At 37.8% G+C, this 12,012-nt stretch overlaps 1 protein-coding gene across 6 annotated transcripts in view; it reads right to left on the reverse strand.

Moving 5' to 3' along the window:
- Positions 1 to 12,012, reverse strand: part of DENND1B (DENN domain containing 1B) — a 255,425-nt gene that overhangs the window by 67,967 nt on the left and 175,446 nt on the right. For all 6 annotated transcript variants that reach the window (XM_059942960.1, XM_059942934.1, XM_059942952.1 and 3 more), the window contains one exon: positions 9,782 to 9,883. In XM_059942960.1, the coding sequence (XP_059798943.1) occupies positions 9,782 to 9,883 (102 nt within the window). The remainder of the gene's footprint in view (positions 1 to 9,781; positions 9,884 to 12,012) is intronic.

The raw sequence follows: 12,012 nt of genomic DNA on the forward strand, positions 1-12,012 counted from the left end.
CCAATGCAGGGGACACGGGTTCGAGCCCTGGTCTGGGGAGATCCCACATGCCGCGGAGCAACTAGGCCCCTGAGCCACAACTACTGAGCCTGCGCGTCTGGAGCCTGTGCTCCGCAACAAGAGAGGCCGCGACAGTGAGAGGCCCGCGCACCGCGATGAAGAGTGGCCCCCGCTTGCCACAACTAGAGAAAGCCCTCGCACAGAAACGAAGACCCAACACAGCCAAAAATAAATAAATAAATTTAAAAAAAAATGTATCCCTTGTCCTAATAAGCTCTCTCTCCTTGTGTATTCCTTTTTCTACCAATAGGTGTCCATGTCTTCCCTATGTCACATGTTATTTTTATTCTTTTTTCATGTTATAAAATATGTGCTTGATACAATTACCATCTCCCATCCATTCATATGTCAAATATTTCCTAATACTCCCAAACTGTTGAATTTTTAGCACTAGGAATGCATGTGTTGATCTTAGCTATAGATGACATACCATAAATAAGTAACTATCGTGCTTCTTTCAAAAAAGATCAATAGGAAAATGTAGAAATGTATAAGAATTTATTATTTATGTTAAAAGCTTTCTAAAATCTCCAGCTAACATAAAAGGAAAATATTTGGCTTTTGACCCACTCCTTTTATCCAATATCTTATGAAGTCAGAGAAAGTGGGTCATAGCACAAAATACAGAGAGTGCGGAGGATCCCTCAGAATTTTCACTTTTACACACTATACCAGTAAGTGACTCTAGGTTTGAAATTACAGACACCACTCAGTTGAAACACCTGACTCCTACAATGTTTGGATTTTCCCAAATGAAATACATGAAGAGCTTACAAAATATCCATTATATTCAATTTTATGAGCTCATCATCTAGCAAAATCATAAAGACATTTTCCTGCCTATTTCTTATAACAGGAATAGCAGTTTTTATTTGATTTCTTTATTTAACAATATTAAGTGTCTACTATATACTAGATATTAGGATACAAACACTTTAAAAATGATCCTTGTCTTTACAGAGCCTACAACTCAAGAAGGAGCCAAACAAACCAACAAATATCATACGGTACAAATCCAAGATGCTAAAAGGCAAGGAATTTATAAAAGACTGAGAGATCAAGAACCTGCAAAAGGGACATCTGAACCAAGTCTTAAAGAATGACTGAGTTGAGTAACGTAAAATGGGGAGACAGCGTTCAAGCCAGAGAAGACAGGAAGGCAACCAGCACAGATGCATTTATTCATTCCCTTACTCCTGAAGGGACGGTAAGTCTTAGTGGCTCCGTGGATCCAAGTCCTATCTCTACCACATACTAGCTGCTGTGTACACTCTTAGCAAATTATTTAACCTCCCCATAATTGAGGTGTATAACCTGCAAAGTGGCAGTAATAAAGTAGGTCACTGTGAAGATTAAACTAGTCTAGATAAAGCACTCAAACAGTACCCTGCATAAGTCAATATTCAATAAATGTTATTTTTATTTATTCATAATGACCATCATTCATTCTCTCACTATTTATTGAGTATCCATTACAATTCAAGTGAGAAGCATAAAGAGGTGAAACCATTTTCAGAGACCTAAGAGCAAACATCCAGAATGGCTGCAGTAAGGGTATTCAGAAGTATTAGAGAAAAAAACTAGAGAGACAAATGCCAGAAGATGATGATTCTGTGTGCCAGGCTAGGGTGTGAATGTCACCCTAGATATAATAAGAAAGATGTAAGATTTGCTTTTCAGAAAGAATGCTCTCAAAGCAGACTGGAGGATGGCTTGAAAGGGGGGCTAAATGAAAGAACACAAACCGGTTGCCCAACAAGTCACTGACACTGAAACGGGGGAGAATAAAATAGGTAAATCTAACATTTAGAAAGCAGAATCAACAGAACATAGTAAACAACTAGAAACTGGGTGCAAGAAAGGTTCGTGGTGATGGTATGAGAAAAGATGACACTTAATTTTCTGGTTTAGGCAACAGGGTAGAATTAGTTCCCAAAAGAAGGGGTGCAGGAGGGGCCAGTGTGTGTGTGTATGTGCAGATGCACGTATGTATATGGGCGATGCATGTGTTTGTATGGGAGTGTATGTATATGCATACACGCATGTATACATTTGCATGGGTCTAGACTAAAGATACGTTTAGGACTTATCATAATAGGTAATTAACACATGTATGGTCCTACATAAGGAAGCCCAGTGAGCTGGTATGAGCTAGAGACGTAGAGGTCTGAGGACAGAGACATTCAGGGTACAGACAGAGGCAAGCGTAAGGATAAAGGGCCCAGGAGGAACTGCCTAGAGAAAGGGAAGAAGTTGGAATGTTGTATCACGGATAAAAAGAACAAGAGTATTCTAACAAGTACTACTAGTCAATATGCCAGTAAGTGAGCAGAGAGAGGACTCTTTTCCTATTCACTACAGCTGTAAAAACAAAGGCTACCCTCGCAGGAGAAACCACACACCCACTCTTTTTAAAAACAATTTACAACAGCCAGTACATGGAAGCAACCTAAGTGTCCATTGACAGATGAATGGATAAAGAAGATGTGGCACATATATACAATGGAATATTGCTCAGCCATAAAAAGAAACGAAATTGAGTAATTTGTAGTGAGGTGGATGGACCTAGAGTCTGTCATACAAAGTAAAGTAAGTCAGAAAGAGAAAAATAAATACTGTATGCTAACACATATATATGGAATCTAAAAAAAAAAAAAAAATGGTTCTGATGAACCTAGGGGCAGGACAGGAATAAAGACGCAGACGTACAGAATGGACTTGAGGACACGGGGAGGGGGAAGGGTAAGCTGGGATGAAGTGAGAGAGTGGCATGGACATATATACACTACTAAACGTAAAATAGATAGCTAGTGGGAAGCAGCCGCATAGCACAGGGAGATCAGCTCGGTGCTTTGTGACCACCTAGAGGGGTGGGATAGGGAGGGTGGGAGGGAGATGCAAGAGGGAGGAGATATGGGGATATATGTATATGTATAACTGATTCACTTTGTTATAAAGCAGAAGCTAACACACCATTGTAAAGCAATTATACTTCAATAAAGATGTTAAAAAAAAGAAAAAAGAAAAGAAAAATTACAAACCAAAAAAAAAAAAAAAAAAAGTGTCCTCTTCCAGTATGCAGAATGAGAACATTGTTGGATGGGAAAGTTTGAGAAAGACACATTTATATTATCTTATGAGGAACACTAAAAGAGGTTTTGCCAAGTTGAATTTCCCTATCATTTTCCACTCTGATAAAGTTAGAATATGGACAAGCAGAATTATTTTGCGGAAAAAAATGTATCTACTGTAATATATTTGAGCTCCAGATGTCCAACAGTGACCTAGGCTGCCAGCGAACAGAGAGTCTGTATTCATGGACATCCCACAGGTCTGTGGTTCTGCATGAGGCTCTGGGATCTCCACACTAAGTTCAGCCACGGTCCTTGGCCATGGAGAGTGTATAGTAAAATGAGCAGAAACAACTTTAGTTCCCGTGGCCTTAATAACAAACAATACCCAAGAAAATAATTTCCTCTGCTGGGTTATTGTAATAGGAAACAAAAGGAAGAGACCTAAAAATAACGGCTTAAATCTCTGTAAAGCTGCAAGCTAAAGAAGGCGCTGTCAGAGCCATGAGTTTAAGAAGTGGTTTCTGGGATTCCTTCCAAATCCATTATCTAAAGAGGAATTCATCCGAATGGAACTTCCTATCATCTGTCTAAGCCATGTTTATTCCATGGTATCATGGAATGTTAGAGCCGAAAGGTATCTCAGACTTAGTGACCTTTTAGTCTAATTCATGTTACAGATGCAGTAACTGAGGTCTAAAGAGGATAAGAAGTCAGCTGTGAGTGAAAACAAAGCCTATTACGGGCGAATCCAGAAATGGTAAAAAAAAATATATGTTTTTATACAACACTTAAGGAATTTAAATAATAATAACTTAAGTAATTAATAGCCTAATTAATAATGACAAAGCCAACTACCAGAACATTTCCTCCCTACAGAAAAGATCATAATCCTTTCAGCTTATCCTTTCCTTGTCTTTCTTTATAGTTTTATCACGTTTCCCTAAATAATACATTATTTAGTTTTCCTCACTGTTGAACATTATTACATAAAAGGACTTCATCATATCAATTCTTCAGTGATTCGTTCCTTTAATTCATTCACATTTAGTTTTGCTGAAGCTCCTTCATCTCCCTGTTGTGTAGCTGTTCTATTGTATGAATGTAACAATTTATTCATCTTAATACTGATGACTGTCTAAGATTACCAGCAGTACTTTGCTGTTATGAGTAATTTTAGTAGATGATTTTTGGTGCACGATTTAGAGTGAAATTGCTGGGTCAAAAGAAACTGAAGTTTAAGTCACAGCGCCAAAGTGTTTTGTCAATAAGTTGTGCAAATTTTCACTCCCCTCAACAGCTGAAACTTGGTCCCGTGCTCCATGTCTTTGCCAAAATTTGAGATTTTCAGGTTTTTAAAACTGGGCCAGTCTGGTGAGTGTGAGGTGGTATTTCATTATGTTTTTTATTTGCTGTTCTCTGATTACAGATGAGGTTGAGCATCTTGTGTATCTTTATTAGCCATTCAGGTTTCTTCATTTGCACGTGCTTATCCAAATCTTTTGCACAATTATATATGTTTTTTACTGACATGCAGGAGTTTGTTTTTTTTTATATTCTAGTTTCTAAACTCTTGGGTGGTTCAAAAGTATTGCAAATATGGAGTCTTTTGATGGCCAAAAGTTCTTAATTTCAATGAAGTCAAATTTATTAGGCTATTTCTTTATGTTCTAAGTAACTTGTCTTTATACTCAAAGTAATAATGTCAGTTTGGTGTCTTACTTTCTAAATCTTTATGGTTTTTTTGGCTAAATTATATATGTGAGGGGTTCCAATGGTAATAGATAGAATCTTTCTCAGAGGGAAACATTAGTGTTTTAAGTATGACATTTATTGAAAGTATCTTTAATCATGCCTTTTTGCTTTTATCATGACTCTCATGAATATTATGAAAAATCTGTGCATCTGTTGAGATGATCTAATGATTTTACTCCTATAATCAGTTAACGTAGTGAATTACATTCATAGATTTCCTAATGTGTAACTACCATTTAATTTCTGGAATAAAGTCAACCTGCCCATGAAGCAGTATCCTTTTTACACCTTGTTAGAATTGGCTGAAAATACTTTGTTTAAATTTTTGCATCTGTGGGCATGAGTGAGCCTGGCTTATAATGTTTTCTTCTCATGCTGTCTTAGGTTTTAGAATCAAGGTTATCCTGGCCTTACAAAAGAGACTGAAGAGTATCTCCCTTTTGCCATAGTCAAAACAGGAATTTTTTGGAATTTGAAGTGGAACCATTTGATTCTGGAATGTGTGGGAGAACCGGCCTGCCTTACACAGTAAATATTGGTTAAATTTAATTAACATATTTACCATTTATTTTGCTCTTCCTTCCTTCTTGCATTTCAGACATTCCATCTTGGATCTGAGAAAACGTTCTCTCTGAATTACTTTCTTAAAGTACTTCCTTAAGAATTTCTTTCTCCTGTTGGTAGGGTAGTCAGGGTTCAACCAGAGAAGCAGAACCAGTAAAAGATTTAAGAGACAGATAGACAGATACATATATACATATGAGATTTATTACAAGAAACTGGTTTACATGATTATGAGGGCTGGCTAAGCAGGTCAGAAATTCATAGGATAGGCAGTCAGGAAGGACAGACCATGGGCAGGTGGGACCACAGTCAGGGGCCGACGCTGCCACCCACAGGTGTAACTTCTCTCTTTCAGGAAAATCTCAGTCCTGTTTTACAAGCCTTCCAACTGTTTCCGACAGGCCCACCCAGCTTATGTAGGATTATCTTCCTTATTTAAAGCCAAATGATTAGGGGTTTAAATTACACATGTAAAAATACCTTCACAGCAATACTTAGATTAGCATTTGATTAAATAACTGGGGGCCGCAGCCTCACCAAGGGGACACATCATTAAAGCCAACACAGAGGGCAAACTCAGCTTTAGCAGGGAAATGTCTTCATGGCACTCTTGCAATTAAAAGGTATTTCAGTTGGTGTAGGATTCTCGGTATTTTTTCTCAACACACTGAAGATATGGCAGTATCTTCTGGATTCCACTGCTGCTGATGTGAAGTCATCTGTCAGTATTTGCTCTCTGAAAGTAATCTGTTTTTTCTCTTTTAAAAAAATTTCCTCTTTATTGAATGTTTTAGAGCTGAATCTGCTGTGTGGGTGTAGATTTCTTCTTATTTCCTCAGTTTGGAGATGTGGGACTTCCTGAATTTATAAAGTGTGCATGTAACTGGCTCTGGCCCTGTCCTTCCAACCAGCATCTCTCCTCCACTTCCTGTCTGCTCCTTTCAGAACTGACTGTACGGATTTCAGACATTTCCACTCCACCCTTTATGTTTATTAACCTCTTACATTTTCTACTTCTTCATGGCTCTGTACTATATTCTGGATAATTTCTCTTTCACATCTTTCAGTTCAGCAAATCTCTCTTTAGTTAGATCTGACTGGCTATTAACACATCAATTTCCTTTCATCTAAATTACATGCTTCCTTTACCAGAAGTTTATTTGCTACATTCTTAAAATTGTCTTTACATTCTTTAAAGTTTTTACGCCTTGAACATTTTTAAAGTTTGTCTTTTATTTCTTTGAACATCTTAAGCACAGCTATTTTATATTCTACTTCTGTTACATCCAGTATTTGAAGTCTCTGCAAGTCAGTTTCCGTCTGCTGTTTCTGGTTCATGATTTGTTTCCCCGTGTGTCTAATGACTTTTAGGAGTGAAATTTCTCTTTGGGATCTTAGCTGGGAGAACTCCTTGATGCCTGGATGAAGGCGGATTCCTCAAGGAGGATGTGTATTTGCTTCTGCCTGAGGGCACTAACAGTCAGGATAACTTCACACTTCACTTGAGTTTGCTCAGACCAAATCAGGAATTACTAATTCAGGCTTCAGAGTCCTGTGCATGCTGGTGAGTGGCAACTTCTCAGCAGCGCTCTTTCCTCCCCTCCACTCATGCCAGAGCTTCAGATGTACAATCCCCGGAAGTGGCTGAAGGGAAGGAGCACCTTTATTTCTTGTTTACCTTTACACTAAGTCTTCCCGGATTTATGGGAGTTGAATCTCCTATCACACTTCTCATCTTGGAGAGTAAGCACTGGGCTTTGTCTCCGGTGACCCTCACCACAAGATGTTTTTTCAAATTCTGCATTTTAAATTGTTTCAGTACATAAGTGAGCTCTGAATCCTTCCCTGCCATATTATCAGAAATTACAGTTCACTTTAATGCTTACCTTAAAATTATATGCTTCTCTCCTGGGTTCATGTTCTCTCAATTTTGATGCATAAGAATTGTCAAATAAAGAGAGGACCTGGGTAGTTCTTGACCCGTAATGGATCACAAACTCATGGTCAGGAATATTAATCATTAGTACCTAATAAATATTTTTATATTCTTTCAGAAAGATCAGTAGTATCTTTGAGAATTCATCTATGTTGATAATTTTTATCAATCGATTCCTATTTTTTTTCCCTTTTCCCCCCAAGCTTTAGTGAAGCCTAACTGGTATAAAAAAAACCGCACATAATTAATGCAGACAATTTGCTGAGTTTGGGCAGATGTATATACTCCTGTTACCTTCACCACAATCCAGGTAATAAACATGTCCATCACCTCCAAAAGTTTCCTTGTGTCCATTTATGTTCCTGTTTGTTTGTGTGTGGTAAGAATATTAGCAGGAGATCCACACTCCTAACACATTCCAAAACACACAACACTGTACTGTCGGCACCTCAGATGCTGGACCTGACTCACCTTTACAACTTTGTGATGCTGTCAACAGAATCTCAAGTCCTTTCAGGGATACCTTCAACTATCTCTTTCTTAAGGTTCATAAAATAGTATCAAGTTCAAGAACACGGTCAATTGGTGTATGTAAAACTATCCAAGTTGTCCTATAATCGGTTCTACTTTGACTATTTTCATATTTTACATTTAGCCTTTTTGACCAAGTTATACTTTTAAAAAATCCTGCATAGATATGTATTTTGTTAATGTAACTGCTCTAAGGATGAGGCAGACCCTAAAATTTATGAGCTTCCACAAAGTTTCATGCACTGTCGAGCTGAGAGTGCACACATGTTAATTCACATAAACTGTATCACAACCTGTGGGGCAGGGTACGATCGATACTTGCTATTTTATAGAAAAAGAAACAGATATTTATGAACAAAAAGCTACTGAGTGACAAAGCCAAGGTTAAACCCAACTCTACCTGACTCCTAAAATACATATGCTATTTGAAGTTACGTAAAAAAAAAAAAAAAAAAAGACCATGTATGAACTTTATCAGACGATAAGACTCTAGTTACAGAATCTCAAAAAGGGAAGTAATACGTCATTCTACCCAATCATTCAGTCCTTCACCCCCATATAATTTGAGCTTCACAACTCAGCTTTGACAATGGGAGGTACAACTATCTCCTCTTGACAGACAAAAACACAGCAAGGGCACTGATATTTAACTCAACAAGCATGCCCTGGACGACTAGCCTGGGACTGCACTGTGCTATACACGTCAGCATTTACAGACCATCACTCGATCCCGGTTCCAACCCTGGGAAGTAATGCAGTCTATACCGGAGCCCTCTAGGGACAGAGAGCTCCAAAGGGAGCCCACTCCATCCTTGGAAATTCACAAGACATCTTTAATCTGGAAACCCACCAAACCTGGTTCTTTCTGTTCCTGAAAGCTGTGTACTGGACAAATCTAACCCTTTCTTTAAGGTAAACTTTCACATATTGGAAGACAGGTATACCCCCACAGAGCATTCTTCTAACTCAGATCATTATTTAGAACTTCCTCAGAATACAGATAAATAGTATTGGATTTTTTCACCATGCTGGTTTCTTTACTTATCTAATTTGAAGCTTATTTTGAGTTATTTGGTCTCTTTCCTCTTAACAGACAAAGGAATTTCCATTAACTTGTCCGCTTCTCAAGGGCATCACTGAGTTTTTATTCATGTCTGCATCCTGGCCCCGAGCACAGTTTATGACACACTGTAGGTCTTCATTAAATGTTGAATTCACATAGCTAACTTTACACTTAAAATTGTCATGTGGAATAAGAAAAGTTAAGTGTTAAGAACTTAATTTAAATTACGTAAACAGAAACTATGGCAAGCCTAAATTAAGAAACTTGCCATGATCACACAGTGGGATGAAAGAGACACTGCATCTAAACTTTCTGAAATATGATGTCAAGCTGCTGCTTTTTGAAATGACAGTTTTATTTTCTGAGCCAGAAATCAAGACACACAGAAGGACTATAAATTTTTTCTGAAATTTTAATTTGTGATTATGGAAAGTTTTACAAAGCTTGGAAAGTTACATATTTATAAATCGTTTTTATAAACTGGATTGCATTGGGATGGTCCTATTAAAAAACTCAGTTTGTTTACCATACCCATCTAGCACACTACGATAAGCCCTTCTAAGATGCCTTACATAACCAGTCTTACTGCTTTTTCTGCTGCACATGGATACTCCTCTGTGAGACCATCAGCTGAGAAACTTTCAGTGAGGAAGTTTTTAATAGCAAAGTTCAGACATAATTTTACAGTGACAAAAAAGTGTTATAAATTTCTGTTACATTTCTGTAACCTTGTTACATTATAAATTTCTGTTACATTTCTGTAACCTTGTTACAGAACAAAACGTAGAGGTCCACTCTTACCTGCTTAAAAAGCTGGAGGTTAACTGCGGTTTCTAAGAACTGTTTCATCAGACTTGAGCGGTGCTTTACGAAACTCTCCTCACAGAACGTGATGGGCTCACCCTGGGTAGAAACAAAGAATTTCGGGGACGTCAACAGAAAGTCAGCACAAACCAGTCTATCTGAAGAGGCACCTGGGGGGGTCACACAGGAGTGTAAGACACAGAACTTCAAGGTGCTCAGAGTGTAGAGGGAGTGAGACCCTTACACATAATGGCTGGGGGTCAGGCTGGTAGAAATATTCCTTGGGCCGATAAGCCTCTGCTACAGCTTCCTAATCAAGGATCCCTTGGGCTCTTAAAAATGGTCACTTTCACTCCCTCAAAGTAAGACTAAATCCCCTAAAAACAAAGATTTAATATCATTAGGTTGATTGTGAGTATTAAAAATTGCACACAATCTGAACAAGTCCAACAATTATATTTCATTCCGATTAGAAAACATTCTTACCATAAAAATTGCTGCATGCTTTTTGCAGTTTATAGTATGATCATTAATTTCTTTTTGAATTAATTAAAAGGTTTTTCAATCACATTCTATTCATGATTGCAAATACAATTCTGACTGGATACTTTCTAGGATAAGCCTCACATGGCATTTGCCTGAACTTATCCTACTTGCTAAGTAATCACAACTCGGCAAGTGTCTTCTGGCAGCTTGGGCTGTTAGCCGCTCCTCCTCCATCACAAGGACTTTAATTCCAAACACAGATTCCACAGACTCCCACACGTGACCTCAGGAATCATCTCTCCCTGGCGGACCCCCGCCACCTGCTGCTTCCCTCCACAGCCTGAATGGTCGGTCCTCTTGCCCATTCAACACAGATGAGGACAAGTGACTTAACGGTCAAAATGAAAACAGAGATTAGAGACAACGATTCAGTCCTTATAGTAAATCTTGTAGCAATCTTTACACTGCAGTAAAAAGGAAAAAACTGAGCTTGTCCGCCTTCTAACAGAACTTTGAAAAAATATTAATTATAATTTAATTTTAAGAAAGAATTATGTCTTGATTACAGGTATCTGTAAGCAAAACTCTGAAAACTGGTTCCTGAATGAATAAAATAATGGGACTAACAATCTGTATAACTCAGCTGTTACCACTGTCTGCTGGAAGTTAATGCACTGCTCCACACAGCAGCCGTTAAGCACATTTAAGGCTATTTAAATTTATTAAAATTAAAACTAAACATTTAGTTCCTCAGTCGCACCAGCCACATTTGCAATGCTCAGCAGCCGCAAGTGGCTACTGTATCCGACGGCACAGATACAGAACACTTCCTTTACCACAGAAAGTTTTCTTTGACAGCACTGCTACAAAGGGAAGAAAATAAAATTCAAACTAAGAACTGGAGAAGACATTTCGATAATCTATTAATTGATGCCACCTAGACCAGCCATCAGCTGATGATCTGTAATAAAACTAACATTATACATTTTCATATAGATTGTTGCCATTCTTAAGCGCTAGAGAATGATTTTTAAAAACATATTTTAAGAATTGAATTTACATAAATATATTTTAGATAATCAAAAATACACCATATTTGCCACTATCATAGAACTTACAATCTAATGGGGGAAAAAACAACAAACAAGCAATCCTGTTAAAGGTAAAGATCTGTTGTTTTTGAATCCTTAATATCAGCAATATATCTAGTTACACTGGGAGCCCAATACATGTTTTATAAGTGAATAAATGAAATAGCAAGTAAGCTAAAGCCTTGCTCCATATGACATATTATCTTTTCAAAAGCAAATATAAATTTTAAAAATAAACAAAATCATTGCCTCTAACGGCAGTTCCAACTATATCACTGCTGTAACAAAGAAATCAGGACAATTGATAATTTTAATTTTTATTCGATGGATTTTTTTGTCCCCAAACATGTGAGAGAGATTTTATTACAGTCTGTAATATGTCTAAAAGTTGTCATTAACATTGCGGAATAGTCTTCAACTCAAATATAAAGTTCTATCTCCAGTTGAAAAGCTTAGACTTCTGATGTTACAAGTAAGCATTTCTTCTGATTGGAGGGAGCAGAGAGCAGGGGTGAAAGTCTCCAGGGAGAAGGGATGGGAGCAAAGTCTACCGACTCTTCCTCAAGAGTTGGGCGTAACTAGTCATCGGCCAACGTGAACTACCTCGAAGAACTCTGTCCTCACTAATCTTGTAGCAATTGCCTGCAATCT

Source organism: Balaenoptera ricei, chromosome 1 (genome assembly GCF_028023285.1).
Source record: "Balaenoptera ricei isolate mBalRic1 chromosome 1, mBalRic1.hap2, whole genome shotgun sequence".
In the NCBI taxonomy this organism is placed as follows: Eukaryota; Metazoa; Chordata; class Mammalia; order Artiodactyla; family Balaenopteridae; genus Balaenoptera; species Balaenoptera ricei.